The 15268-nt window shown below is 41.0% G+C and overlaps 1 protein-coding gene across 1 annotated transcript; it reads left to right on the forward strand.

The window, feature by feature from the left end:
* Nucleotides 1–9293: 9293 nt before the first annotated feature.
* Nucleotides 9294–12409, forward strand: TM4SF19 (transmembrane 4 L six family member 19; the record flags this gene model as incomplete). Its single annotated transcript, XM_082655267.1, has 4 exons — nucleotides 9294–9473; nucleotides 9797–9874; nucleotides 11809–11978; nucleotides 12229–12409. The coding sequence occupies 4 exons, from the start codon at nucleotides 9294–9296 to the stop codon at nucleotides 12407–12409; spliced, it is 609 nt and encodes a 202-aa protein (XP_082511393.1).
* Between the last annotated feature and the right edge of the window lie 2859 nt (nucleotides 12410–15268).

Here is a 15268-nt window from a genome sequence, read left to right on the forward strand (position 1 = left end):
CCATTCGGTTATGTGTTTGGTAGTATCTCACTGTGGTTTTAATTTGCATTTTCACGATGAGTTAGAGCTTTTCATATACTTATTGGCCATTTGAGAAGTGCCTGCTCAAGTTGTTTTGCCCAGTTTTTACTGGTTCTTTGTCTTCTTCACTGGTTTGTAAACATTCTTAATTCCAGGCATGAGACGCTTGTCAGATATATGTATTATAAATGTTTTCTCCTGTCTATAGTTTGCTTTTTCACTCTCTTAATGTCTTTTTTTTTTTTTTTTTTTGCGGTACGCGGGCCTCTCACCGTTGTGGCCTCTCCCGCCGCAGAGCACAGGCCCCGGACGCGCAGGCTCAGCGGCCATGGCTCACGCGCCCAGCCGCTTCGCGGTATGTGGGATCTTCCCGGACCAGGGCACGAACCCGAGTCCCCTGCATCGGCAGGTGGACTCTCAACCACTGCGCCACCAGGGAAGCCCTCTTAATGTCTTTTGATGAAGAGTGGTTCTTGATTTTAAGTTCCATTTATCAATCTTTTTCTTTATGGTCCCTGCTTTTTGTGTCCTGTTTGAAAAAATCTTTGCCCACTTCCCACTGCATTTTTATTTACCTATGCTATTTATATGCCTCTTCCCCACAACTGTGAGATCCTTGAGGGTAGAGGCTGCTGTACCTTATTCTGCTCTGTAGACTCAGAATCTAGCATAGAGCTTAGAACATGGTAGGAATTCAGGAATCACTTGATTAATGAATTAATTCATGCACTGGATGGAGTAGCACACATCATCTCTGCACAGAGATTTTACTAATGATGCAAACAATAGTGAGAAAACCCTTGATGCATATATATGAGGAATAATTATGTTATTAATATTCTTTTAAACTGTATGTGAGCTGCTTTCTATGTGTGAAATTTCTATGTATGCAGATGTATATGTGCCTGACACAAAAGCTGGTAAACCACTATTGAAAAGTTCATTAAATAGGATCCAGTACAATGAGGTATTACCTCACACCAGTTAGAATGGGCATCATCAGAAAATCTACAAACAATAAATGCTGGAGAGAGTGTGGAGAAAATGGAGCCCTCTTGCACTGTGGGTGGGAATGTAAATTGATACAGCCACTATGGAGAACAGTATGGAGGTTCCTTAAAAAACTAAAAATAGAATTACCATATGACCCACTACTGGGCATATACCCAGAGAAAACCGTAATTCAAAAAGACACGCACCCCAATGTTCATTGCAGCACTATTTACAATAGCCAGGTTATGGAAGCAACCTAAATGCCCATCGACAGATGAATGGATAAAGAAGATGTGGTACATATATACAATGGAATATTACTCAGCCATAAAAAGGAACGAAATTGGGTCATTTGTAGAGACGTGGATGGATCTAGAGACTGCCATACAGTGTGAAGTAAGTCAGAAAGAGAAAAAACAAATATTGTATATTAACGCATATATGTGGAGCCTAGAAAAATGGTACAGATGAACTGGTTTTCAGGGCAGAAATAGAGACACAGATGTAGAGAACAAACGTATGGACACCAAGGGGGGAAAGTGGCAGGAGGGGTGGTGGTGGTGTGATGAATTGGGAGGTTGGGATTGACATGTATACACTGATGTGTATAAAATGGGTGACTAATAAGAACCTGCTGTATAAAAAATAAATAAAATGAAATTCAAAAATAAAAATAGGATCCAGTTTCCATTTTCATCGTAAAAGGGAATCATTTAGAGCCCAATTGAATTCTTGTATCTCCCCAGAGAATTGAATTTTGATAGAGGATACTAGGCGAGGGCTCACAAGCTTTCTATTAAGAAGAAACGTTTATTCACCTTATAAAACACATTTACAAACTATCTCATTAGATCCTTACAACAGACCTAAAGCAAGTAAAATAAATACTAGGTTAGCTTCATCATGCAGGTAAAGAGATTATAGCCCAGAGAAATTTGACTGGCTCAGAGTAACAGTGAGTGAGGTTGAAGGAAAATGATCCTATGTCATCTAACTCTACACTCTATACAGCCCCACATATTGATGCTTGAGATATTTTTTTTTCCCAGCCCAGATTCCAACTATCTGTTTGGAGGCAGTACTATGGTGGTTTGGCACCTAGGAGACCTGGGTCTCAATTTCTGCTACAAATACCTATTAGCTATGTGAACTTGGGTAGTTCACTGAGCCTCAGTAATAATAATCTGCTCATTTGTAAAATAATGCCTACCTCACAAGTTTATTTTGAGAATTAAATAAGATGCTAGATGCCTCTCCTGGGTTAGTCCTCTCTTTTATTTCTTCTCAGCTTAGCAAAAAGGATTTTATTTGCAGTGTCTGTTAGAACAGTTCTTAATTAGGCAATTAGAATGGTTTGATGACAGAATGCCAGATATCACTCAGATTTTAGAAGGTATTTCTGTTCCCAACTCAATGGCTTATCTAACAGCAGACACTCTCATATCAGTATCATTAAAACGGTGGTACAGATGATGGTGGCCTAGAGCTTGAAAAAAAAAGTTAGAAAGCTATTAAAGGAGCCACAGCTAAGAGCAAAATAAGGAAGGTGATAAGGAAAAAATGATGGCCGCCCTGCTTAGTGCTGTTTTTCCAAGGAGCCCAAACACTGCAGTGAGTGAAACAGATGCGGGCCGGTAGTGTGTGAAAAAGTGTTGCTGCTTGGGAAAGAAAGGAGGATAAGGTATTTCTCATGGGTGCATCCTCTGACTCATTAAGGCATTTTAGCTCACGAGGCCATGCCTCCTGGTTCCTTTCTTAGGGTCACATGAAAATGAGTAGAGGGTGGGTCATCAGGAGAGGGCTCTTCAGGAAGAGGAAAGCTCCTTTGTTGCAGGCCTGTGGGCAGCGGTGTGCGGGCATGCATGCCCCCCCCCCCACACACACACGCCTGAGTGACTTCCACATATAAATAGCGCCTCTCTGACCCTCTGTAGGAGTCCTGAAAGAGGAGCCTCCAGTCCAAACCTGCAGGAGTTCCAGCTGAGGCCACAGGAGTTCAGACCCACTCTGAACACGGAGCCCTTCACCAGGTTCTTTCTCTCCCATCCTGATTCTTGCCACCTGATGCAGGTAAGCAGAAATGGAAGGGCCCAGTGAGGGGATGGCCAGGGAATAGTTTGGTCTAGCAGTTAAGAGCACAAGCTTCCAACTCAAAGGAGATCTGGCTCAACCACTGAGCAGCTGTGTGACTTCAGGCAATTTGTTTAACATCTCTTTGCCTCAGTCTATCAATTTCAGGCCTTTACACATGCTTAGAATACTTTTCCCTTCCCAACTTTGCCCGTCTAATGCCTCGTTGTCAAGTTTTAGCTCATACAACACTCCTTCCAGGAGGCTCTGCCTTGCTTCTGCAGACAGGATTAGGCAAGTGCTTCCATCACACCTTCAGCTGGACTGTTCTGCTCCACACTTTCTCATTGCCTGGTTAGTGTCCCCACCAGACTTTAAGTTCCTCAAGAGAAGAGTCTGTCTCTGGTTCACCAGAGTGAATAGTGCCTGGTACATAGTGGTCACAATACATATTTGACTGGTGAAAGAATGATAAAAGTCTGGCTAGGTGATGATTTAGGTTGAGAGACACACAGAATTTAAAGTCTCTTCCTCTATTTGACTCAGCTGATCACTTAAACTGTTGCCCAGACATCTAGGTAGTGATTTGTTCACCCAGCCAGGATCTCAGGTTAGAACAGGGCACCCCTAAAGCCTGGTTGTGAGGTTTTACCTTATGATCCTGCTTGTCTCTTCAGATATCAAATTAGCCAAACTCTTTGCTAATCTCCTGGCTCACATTTGTGGAAGCATTTCTCAGAATGTTGTGATTTCTAGGGGAAAAAATCAAGGGGAGGACGTGAAACTCCAACTGAGCCACAGCCCTCCTAGATGCAGCAGCACAGCAAGTGCTTTTAGCAGATTAGTAGGACAGCCAGGATGCTCTGAATCCCACTCATCCCAAAGGCCATGCTCAACTTAGTTTTCCCTCTGCACGTTCATATCTTTTAGCTTCCCTTCTAAAACTTTCCTGATAAGAAAAATTTCCAAAGAAGAGATTGTCGGGGTGGGGAGGTTCATGTCGGTGATCTATTGTCTAGACAGGCCTTACTCATAGGTGGAATGATTCAAAGGAGGCTGAAGGCATTCCTGAACAAAAGGTTCTTCCAGCCGGTGGTCTAGAGTGTGCCTCAATGTCCGACCACACACCAGTCCTTTCTTGGGCCCCTGACAAAATGTCAGTCATCTGAGAGGCATGTGGGTTAAAGTCGTTACTTGCCAACACCCTGGACACACACTGAGAGTGCGGCTCTCAATGGCAGGAAGGTCTGGGGAGGGAGGCTGCATCACAAACTGTTTGGGTGGGTTGTGATCATACAGATGCCCTGCCCGCTGACAGCGGAGCAGGCTCCTCACCCTGAGGACCCGTGGAGAAATCAGCCAGTACCATACCAGCTTGGAGGACACTTCAGGAAAAGAGGTCTCTGTGGTGGGCCTCTGGGGGAGGGGGCCCCCTCTTCCCTCCAGGTCCCTTGTATCCTTGGAGTAAGGGCCACTGTTCCTCCGTATCCTACCCCCAACTCCTCCAGCGTGTGCCCCCCTCCACAAAGATCCGAACTTCCTTTCATCAGGGATGAGTTATTTTATTCACCGTTTGAGAAACATGGCTTAGAGAGCAAATACCCTGTGGAGAGGGCACACGGTGAAGGCAACTCATCCCACTAAAATATTAGCAATTGCATCAGAAAGTTTCCTGCTGGGAGGAGCAGCTGAGATGAGTTTGGGCTCTGAGATTAGGGAAGCAAATGTCACCAAGGGCTGAGGAGGCTGGGGAATGGGGGTATGGGCGGGCAGGACAAGAGCACCCCCTTTCCTGCCCCAACCAAATGGCCTGCTCAGTGCTGTGTCTAACACGAGTCTCTATATAAGCTGAAGTCTGGACAAACAAAAAAAACCTAGGCTAATCAAGTTTGTTTTTTTTTAAATTAAGTTCATAAATTGTAAAACCGTTTTTAAAAATGTATGATAAAATCGAAATTTAGGGTAGTCATTCCCAGGAAGGAGTACAGGCAGATGATAGAGAGGGCACACCTGGGGCTTCAATAGTATTAGTGGTAAGAATCTATTTTGTAAACCAGTTGTGTTTACATAGGTGTTGTTCAATTATTCCACACAACTAGCAAGAGCAAATATATTATATACATTATGCTTCACTCTTTAACTCTGAAATATTTCATTATATATGTAGGTGTATGTATATATGTAAAAGAGAGATTGGGGTGGAGGCTTTGATCTATACATATTTTCTGGTTATGGGCAAAGCTGTGTGTTAGGAGGGGAGCGTCAAGAGCCTTAAGCTGAGCCAGACATGTAACTGAATTGCAAAGTGGCAACAAACCACTTCTTGGGGATGTCATGGTACTGACTTTTTTCAGGTCCACATTGACATGAGTGTACCCAAATATTACTAGTCCTATTCTAATTCATATTAAAAAATAATAAAAAGTTCACAGATCAGTGAAAATTTAAAAGGGAGAAACGGCTATAAGTAAAGGTGTGGAGGAGGCATTTTACAACCTATCTAGACATGACATTTTAATTTGTAATCAATTTTATTGATATATAATTAAAATATAATAAAATTCACCAATTTTAAGAGTAGTTTGATGAGTTTTGTCAATATATATATAGTTGTATATTCATAAGAATCTAGATATAGAACATTTTTATCACCTCAAAAAGTTTCCTTATGTACGATATTAATCCCCTCTTCTATTCTCAGCCCCTGGAAACAACTGATCTGCTTCCTGTCACTAGTTCTGCCTTTTCTAGTGTTTATAATTTCATATAAACAGAATCATACAGTGAGTAGTCTTTTGTTTCTGGCTTCTTTCATTTAGCATGATTTTGAGATTCATCCATGTTGTTTCATGTATCAGTAGTTTATTGTTTTTTATTGCCTAGTAGTAGTACTAATTGTATGGATATACCACAGTTTATCTATTCACCTATTGATGAGCATTTGAGTTATTTCTCACTTTTTTGTATTTCTCATTTTTAATTGATTTTTTATTGTGGTAAAATATATATAACTTAAAGCTTGTTATTTTAACCATATTAAAGTGTACAACTCAGTGGCATTAATTACATTCACAATGTTGTGTAACTATATATTACCATTACCTGTTTCCAAAACTTTTTCATTACCCCCCAACAGAAACTCTGTAAACATTAAACAATAACTCCCCATTCCCCCTTCCCCTCAGTCCCTAATAACCTCTAATCTACTTTCCGTCTCTATGAATTTGCCTATTCTGGATATTTCATATAAGTAGAATCATACATACTTGTCCTTTAGTGTCTGGCTTATTTCATTTAGCATAATGTTTTCGTGCTTCATTCATGTTGCAGCATGTAACAGAACTTCATTCTTTTAATGACTGAATAATATTCCATTGCACATATATATATATATATTTTTTTTCATTCATTCATCTGTTGGTAGACACAGGTTGTTTCCATGTTTCTAATTTTTAGTTATTATGAATAAAGCTCCTATGGACATTCAAGTACTAGTCTTTGTGTGGGCATGTGTTTTCATGTCTCTTGGATAAATATATAGAAGTGGAATTACTTGATCATTGGTAAGTGATGGTTTAAGAAACTGCCAAGCTTATTTCCAAAGTGGCTGTACCATTTGCATTCTCACCACATATCTATGAGAGTTCTAGTTGTTCCACATCCTCACCAACACTTGGTATAGTCCAACTTTTTTTTTTTTTTTTTGCGGTACGCGGGCGTCTCACTGTTGTGGCCTCTCCCGTTGCGGAGCACAAGCTCCGGACGCGCAGGCCCAGTGGCCATGGCTCACGGGCCCAGCCACTCCGCGGCATGTGGGATCTTCCCAGACCGGGGCACGAACCCGTGTCCCCTGCATCGGCAGGCGGACTCTCAACCACTGCGCCACCAGGGAAGCCCCTAGTCCAACTTTTTAACTGTAACAATTCCAGTGGGTATGTAGTAGGATCTTATTTTGGTTTTAATTTGCACTCCCCTATGTTAATGATGTTGAGTGTCTTTTCATGTTCTTAGTTGTCATCCATATAGCTTTTCTTTTGTGAGATGAAATGAAGTGTCTGTTCACATCGTTTTCCCATTTTTAAAAACCATTGTTTGCCTTCTTTTTTTGTTTACATTATTTTATTTATTTGGTTGCGCTGGGTCTTAGTTGCGGCAGGCGTGCTCCTTAGTCACAGCTCGCGGGCTCCTTAGTTGCAGCATGCATGTGAGATCTAGTTCCCTGACCAGGGATTGAACCTGGGCCCCCCGCACTGAGAGCGTGGAGTCTTAACCACTGCACCACCAGTGAAGTCCCTCAGTTGTTTGTCTACTTATGGTAGAGTCTTAAGAATTCTTTATGTATTCTAGATACAAATCCTTTGTCAGAGGTATATGAGGTCACATTCACATACATATTTACAAAATATGTATTGTGAATATTTACTCCCAGCCTGTGTTTTGTCTCTTCATTTCCTTAATGGTGTCTTTTGAAGAGCAAAATTTTAATTTTGAAGTAGTTTAATTTATCACTTTTTATAGGTTGTACTTTTTGTGTTCTATATAATAAATCTTTATCTAACCGAAAATCCCGATGATTTTCTCTGTTGTTTTCTTGTAAAATTTTTATTAGGTTTAGATCCATGGTCCATTTCGAGTTAATTATTGAATAGGGTTTGCAGTAATAGGAAAAATATATATTTTTGTTTTGCATATGGATTGTTCCAGCATCATTTGTTGAAGAGACTCTCCCTTTCCTACTAAAATACCATCTTTTTCAAAAATCATTTGATCATATTTGTATAGCTCTATTTCTGAATTCTCTAGTCTGTTCCAGTGGTCTGCATGTCTGTATACACCATTACTTTGCTGTCTTGATTACTGTAGCTTTATAATGTCTTAACATCACATGATGTAAGCCCTCCAACTTTGGTCTTCTTTTCCACATTGTTTTGAAAAATCTAGGTCTTTTGCATTTCCATGTAAATTTAGATTCAGCTTGTCAATTTCTATGACAGAACCCTGCTAGGATTTTGACTGAGATTGCACTGATACTAAGCCTTTTGATTCATGAACATGGTATATCTCTCCATTTATTTGGGTCTTCTTTAATTTTTCTCAGTAATGTTTTATAATTTTTAGTGTACAGGTCTTACACAGATTTTGTAAAATTTATCCATAAGTATTTTCTATTTGTATGTTATTGTAAATGATGTTGTTTTTTAACTTTTATAATTTATCATTGCTTGTATATAGAAATACAATAGAATTTTTGTACATTTAATTTTTTATTCGGTAACCTTGCTAAACTCACTTATTAACTTTTTGATAGATTCCTTACAATTTTCTACACAGATAATCATGTTACTGTGAATAATGATATTCTTACTTCTTTCTTTCATACCTGTGGCTTTTGCCGCTTTTTATTTTCTTATTGCACTGGAAAGGACCTCCTGTACAATGTTGAATGGAAGTGGTAACAGCGGACAGCTTTAAAATGACGTCTTTTAAAGCAAGAGGATGACACCTTTAAAATTTTGTTTTTTGGGCTTCCCTGGTGGCGCAGTGGTTGAGAATCTGCCTGCTAATGCAGGGGTCATGGGTTCGAGCCCTGGTTTGGGAGGATCCCACATGCCGCGGAGCAACTAGGCCTGTGAGCCACAGCTACTGAGCCTGCACGTCTGGAGCCTGTGCTCCGCAACAAGAGAGGCCGCGATAGTGAGAGGCCCGCGCACCGCGATGAAGAGTGGCCCCCGCTTGCCACAACTAGAGAAAGCCCTTGCACAGAAACGAAGACCCAACATAGCAAAAATAAATTAATTAATAATGAACTCCTACCCCCAACATCTTCAAAAAAAAATTTTTTTTTTGTTTTTCTGTATCAAGTAGAAATAATCACTGGCTTTAATAGAGGTACAAGCAAATTATGATGGGATGAGGAGTGTGTGTGTGTGTGTGTGTGTGTGTGTGTGTGTGTGTGTGTGTGTGTGAGTGGGAGCTGGCAGAAAATGGAGCAATTAAATTGTATCCATTGGGAAATATTTATAAGACGCAGAGTTTTTAAGCAAGTTCCTTGGCTCTTCTTGATCTGACCCTAGGAGGTGACAGTGCCTCTGGTCTATTTCCCCCTCCCCACCCTATGCTCCTGGGGTTTCCCCTAGCCACCAGCTCCCAGTAACACAGCTACCCTGACCCTCTTTCCATTGGTTCCAGGACAGTGTCCTCTCTGTGTGATGGCATGCTCACGGACCTGCTCCCAAGTACTGGGGCTGAGCCTCGGGACTACAGCCCTGTTTGCTGCTGCAGCCAACACAGTGCTGCTCCTTCCTAACTGGGATGTGACCTACCTGTTGAGGGGCCTCATTGGCAGGCATGCCATGCTGGGCTCTGGGCTCTGGGGAGGAGGCCTCATGGTGAGTGTCTGGGGTTCCCTGGGTGTGAACTCCCAAAGTGCCCCTTAGAGGTGGAGCAGTGAAGTGGGGGTGGGGGTAGTGTTTTGATTCCTTGAAAAAAAGCTTGAACTAACAAGCTGACTGTGGGGTCTATAGCAGCTCCAAGGGATAGAAGACTCTAGGAAGACTGGTCAAATGTTGCTGAATTTTGGACTAGGCAGGCTTGGTGTGAACGCGGCCATTCATAGAGTCACATTAGGCTAGTCATCCCAAACTGGCCACAGGTGGCAGCTAGAGATGTAAATTACCCAATCTCTTTTTAACACTCTTCCCTCTTCCCCCAGGTTCTCACTGCAGCTACCCTCATCTCCTTGACGGGCTGGAGATATGGCTGCTTCAGTAAGAGTGGGCCCTGCCAAAGTGTAAGCACCCGATTCCACTCTTCTAATACCTAGAATGTCCCCACATTCTATTACTTTAGAGGCAGAGTGATAAAGAGACAATTTCAGTCTTGGCGTTTGAAGTCAGGTCCTGACCGTACCTCTCTAAGGGTCTAAAAACCCTAAGCTTTTGGGCAAGTTTTCTGAATCTCGGATCCTTCTGTAAAACGAAAGTTAACAGGATCAAGTCCAGGGAGGAAGTGCTTAATGAACCATAAATGTCTACACACATGTGAGGAACTGTTCTTTTTTATTTTATTGATGTATAGTTTACAATGTCCTGTTAATTTCTGCTATATAGCAAAGCGATTCAGCTATACATGAACTGTTCTTATTAGTTTTAGCCTATTGAACCATATGGACATGAGTTATGTACATTGTAGTCATGTGTCATTGATAGAAAATTTCCTGGCTATTTTTCTTAATTTTTCTTGGAGCTGAAAGATTCTCCAGAGATCATCTGATGACTAGATTCTAGTCTAACCTCTCCATTTTACAGATAATGAAGCTGAGGCCCAGAATAAATTTGCACTGTATTAATTACAGCAACATCTATATATATTTGAAAAATCTCAGTACATAAATGTATAAGATATATTGCTCATTCAGTCTCAGACACATGAATTTGTGGCCTTTTTACAGTAACTCTGCATCCTGCTTTGATATCTACAGCCCACATGTTGGGAACCCTGCTGATTCAGAATTATATGTTAAAGAATTAAGTATAAACACCACACATTTCATTCACTATCTGTTCTCAGTCATGTCTGGTTTTCCCCTAGGCAAGTGGTTCTCGACTTGAATGTGTGCATCAGAATCCCTGCAGCGTTTGTTAAAACACAGATTGCTGGGCCCCACGCCCAGAGTTTCTGACTCTGTAGGTCTGGGGTGGAGCAAGATGGGGAGGGGGGGAAATTTGCATTTCTAACAAGTTTCCAGGTGATGTGCTGTTGCTGGGACAGGGACCACATTTTTAGAACCTCTGTCCTAGGCTTATGTCAGACTGATTCATCTTGAATCTTTTAACTTAGAGTCAAAACTTACTACACTGCTTTCTGTGGCCCCTCTCGAGTTCTAAACCAGTCTGACATCAGTGGGAAAACGACTCTGATTCTGTATAAAAACTATATATATATATATATATATATATACACGCACACACACACACACATATATATATATATATATATATGTTTTATTTAAAATTTTAAAATATGTGTTTTTTGAGAAGGAGAAAAAAAAAATCTGGTATCCTGAGAAAGAAACCAATCTGGAAGTTAGAATCCTGCCGAGGAAATAAACACATTGCTATCTTTTGGGAAGGAAATGAGTGGTGCACAGACCAGAAAAGTACAATGACAGAACTCGAGTTATTTCAGAGTTGACTGTAATTTCTCTCTGTCTCTGCCTCCCTCCCTCCCTCCTTTTCTTCCTTCTTTCCCCTCTTCCTCCCTTCCTTCCTTTCATGCTTGATCTGAGAAAGAGAGGAATCAGGGATGGCAGCTTGGAACTTTTGAAAAAATACAGCTTTCTTTTAAAAGGGTCAGAGGGGGGCTTGCGATAACCAATCTGACCCTTTAAGCCAGAGACTGAATGCCTGCAGTGTGAGTGACAAAGTTTTTGATGCCACTCTGCTGAGAAGCTCTGAAGAGCCTGCTGAATCCGGCTGAACCTGCTGCTGGGACCAGGTGCCAGTGTTTCCCCCTTCTCCATTCCTTCTTTCCCACCCCCTCCCGGCTCTACCCAGTGACCTCATCAGCCAGCCCTACCTTGGCTATGTTTTAAAGGAGGTGCTGTGGGTAGGATCATCCCCATGACTGGGGAAGGCCTGAGCACCAGAGAAGTTAGATTTGTCCAGATCAGCCCACAAGTCACGACCCCCTCTCAGGTTCACTGTTTCTTCTCTCCTTCTGCAGATGCTTACTGCTCTGTTGTCAAGTGGCCTGGCTTTTCTTGGGGCCTTGATTTGCTTTATCACTTCTGGAGTAGCCCTGAAAGATGGTCCTTTTTGCATGTTCGATGTTTCGTCCTTCAATCAGACACAGGCTTGGAAACATGGTTACCCATTCAAAGACCTGCAAAACAGGTAAATGGATGGAAACTTGGATTTGCAGTCTCTTCAGAGAAAGAAAGACACAGAAAGGGACTACAAACTCCTTTTAGTCAGCATTCTAGCATCTTGCTTCTCTGATGCTCAGAAAATTGCAAATGCAACAATAGTCACCCTCAAAAGTCTAGTCCTACGACCTGAGCTGAGGGAGAACCCAGGTTTCTATCAAAGTTGCTGGGATTTTCTTCCTTATTCCAACCCCTGATCTCCTTATTTTTGGGGATAGGAATTATTTGTATGACCATTCACTCTGGAATTCTGTCTGCCTGGAGCCTTCTAAAGCTGTCATGTGGCACGTGTGCTTCTTCTCTGCCCTTCTGTGCATCAGCCTCCTCCAGATTCTCCTGGTGGTCATTCATTTCATCAACAGCTTCCTGGGCCTTTTCTGCAGCCTCTGTGAGAAGTAACAGGTAACGCCCTCTTAATTAAATTTTTAAAAATTAATTAATTAATTTGTTTTTGGCTGAGTTGGGTCTTCATTGCTGCACGGGCTTTCTCTAGTTGTGGCGAGTGGGGGCTACTCTTCGTTGTGGTGCGCGGGCTTCTCACTGCGGTGGCTTCTCTTGGTGTGGAGCACGGGCTCTAGGCGCACGGGCTTTCGGTAGTTGTAGCTCGCGGGCTCTAGAGCGCAGGCTCAGTAGTTGTGGCACATGGGCTTAGCTGTCGCGAGGCATGTGGGATCTTCCTGGACCAGGGCTCGAACCCGTGTCCCCTACATTGGCAGGCAGTTTCTTAACCAATGTGCCACCAAGGAAGTCCCGGTAATTCCCTCTTAAACATGAGTGTTTTCATCATGAGCTGCCTTGAATCTTTTCTGCAAGAGTGGGTATGAATTATAAACAAATTTCCCTTTTAGGTAGTCATGTAGTAATAATAACAATAATAATTCCTTGCATGTATGTTGAATGATACAATGCATTTTAAATCACATTGTAGGGACTTCCAGTGGTTAAGAATCTGCCTTCTAATGCAGGGGACAAGGGTTTGATCCCTGGTCAGGGAACTAAGATCCTACACACCGTGGAGCAACTAAGCCTGCTCTCTCTAGAACCTGTGCACCACAACTAGAGAGCCTGCGTACTGCAACTACTGACCCCGCGCACTCTGGAGCCCACACACCACAACTAGAGAAGCCCGCGCGCTGCAACAAAGAGCTGGTGCACTGCAACAAAAAGATCCCACGTGCCGCAACAAGACATGATGCAGCCAAATAAATAAATTAATTTTTAAAAAATCACATTGTAAACTGCAAAATGATATAGTAGTAGAAGAAATAATTATCATTATTATTGTGTAGGAACTTATAGTCCATAAAATGTCCTCCAGCCATGATCTCATTTCAGCCTCTCAAAAGCCCCATAAAATTGGCCGCATGTTACAGATGAAGTTGAGGCTCCTAGAGGATAATGGACTTGCTGCCCAAAAGCAGTCAGTTAGGTTCAGGTAAAGTCAATACCTGACCCTCTACTTTCTAAATTCAAGTTCACTAGCTTAATGGACTGAATTATGTGCTCCCAAAATTCATAGGTTGAAGCTCTAGCCCTCAACGTGACTTTGGAGATAGGACCTTTAAGAAGCTAATTTAGGTTAGATGGGGTCATAGGAGTGGGACACTAATCAAATAAGACTGGCATCCTTATGAGAAGAGGATGAGACAACAAGTACATGAAAAGATGCTTAATATCACTAATCATCAGGGAAATGCAACTCCAAACCATAATGAGATATCACCTTATACTTGTTAGAATGGCTATTATCAAAAAGGAAAGAAATAACAAATGTTGATGAGGATACGGAGAAAAAGGAACCCTTGTGCACTGTTGGTGGGAATGTAAACTGGTGCAACCAGTATGGCAGGCAGTATGGAGGTTCCTCAAAAAATTAAAAAAGAACTACCATATGATCCAGCAATTCTACTTCTGGGTATTTATTTGACGCAAACAAAAACACTAGTTCAAAAAGGTATCTGCACCCTCATGTTCACTGTAGCATTATTTTCAATAACCAAGACATGGAAACAACCCAAGTGTCCACCAATGGATTAATGGATAAAGAAGATATGGTACACACACACACACACAGTCACACACACAATGGAATACTCTTCAGCCATAAGAAAAATGAAATCTTGCCATTTGTGACAACATGGATGGACCTAGAAGGTATTATGCTAAGTGAAATAAGTCAGAGAAAGCCAAATACCATATGATATCACTTACATGTGGAATTTAAAGCAACAACAATAGCAACAAAACCAAGTTCACAGATACAGTGACAGACTAGTGGTTGCCAGAGCTGGGGCTGGGGAGTGAGAGAAATGGGTGAAGAGAGTCAAAGGTACAAACTTCTGCTTATAAAATAGTTAAGTCATGGGGATATAATGTACAACAAGGTGACTATAGTTAATAGTACTGTATTGCATATTTAAAAGTTGCTAAGAGAATAAATCTTAAAAGTCCTTACTACAAGAAAAAAAAATTTTTTTGTAACTAATGTATGGTGCCAGATGTTAATGAGACTTATTGTGGTGATCATTTTGCAATATATACAAAAATCAAATCATATTGTACACCTGAAATAAATCTAATGTTATATGTCAATCATACCTAGAAAAATGACATTGTAAGAGTGTATTTCCAGCATAAAAGCATGATTAAGTTTCAGAAAGTTTATTCACCTATATTAATAGATTTAAGGAGGAAAAAATCCTAATGATTTTCTTCATAAATGCTGAAAAGGCATTTGATAAAATTCAACATATATTCTTAATAAAACTCTTTAAGAAAATGAGAAAAGACAGGTCCTTCCTTATCATAATACAACATATCTATCTCAACTCAAAAGTCAGCATCATGCTTAATGAAGGAATACTAGAAACAATCTCATTAAGGTTGCAAATAAGATGATGACACTCACTATTGTCACTATCATTTAATATTGTTCTTGAGGTATTAGCCCAAGCAAGTATTCAAAAGGAAATTAACAGATATAAAATAGGAAAGAAGGTAAAGTTATCATTATATTCAGACAATATGATTACACATCTAGAGCACCCAAATAAATTATATTACAAACAATAAGAGAATTTCATACAATGTCTGGGTACAAAATAAATGTACAGAATCAAAAATCTTCATGTATACAAACAACAAGCAGTTAACAGGTATGCAGATGGGGAACTCCCATTTACATTAGAAACAAAAAAGGAAAAAAAGAAAAAACCTAGTTACCAACAAAACAAGAATGTGAAATACTTATTGAAGAAA

The sequence above is a fragment of the Grampus griseus genome (genome assembly GCF_964374135.1).
Source record: "Grampus griseus genome assembly, chromosome: 5".
In the NCBI taxonomy this organism is placed as follows: Eukaryota; Metazoa; Chordata; class Mammalia; order Artiodactyla; family Delphinidae; genus Grampus; species Grampus griseus.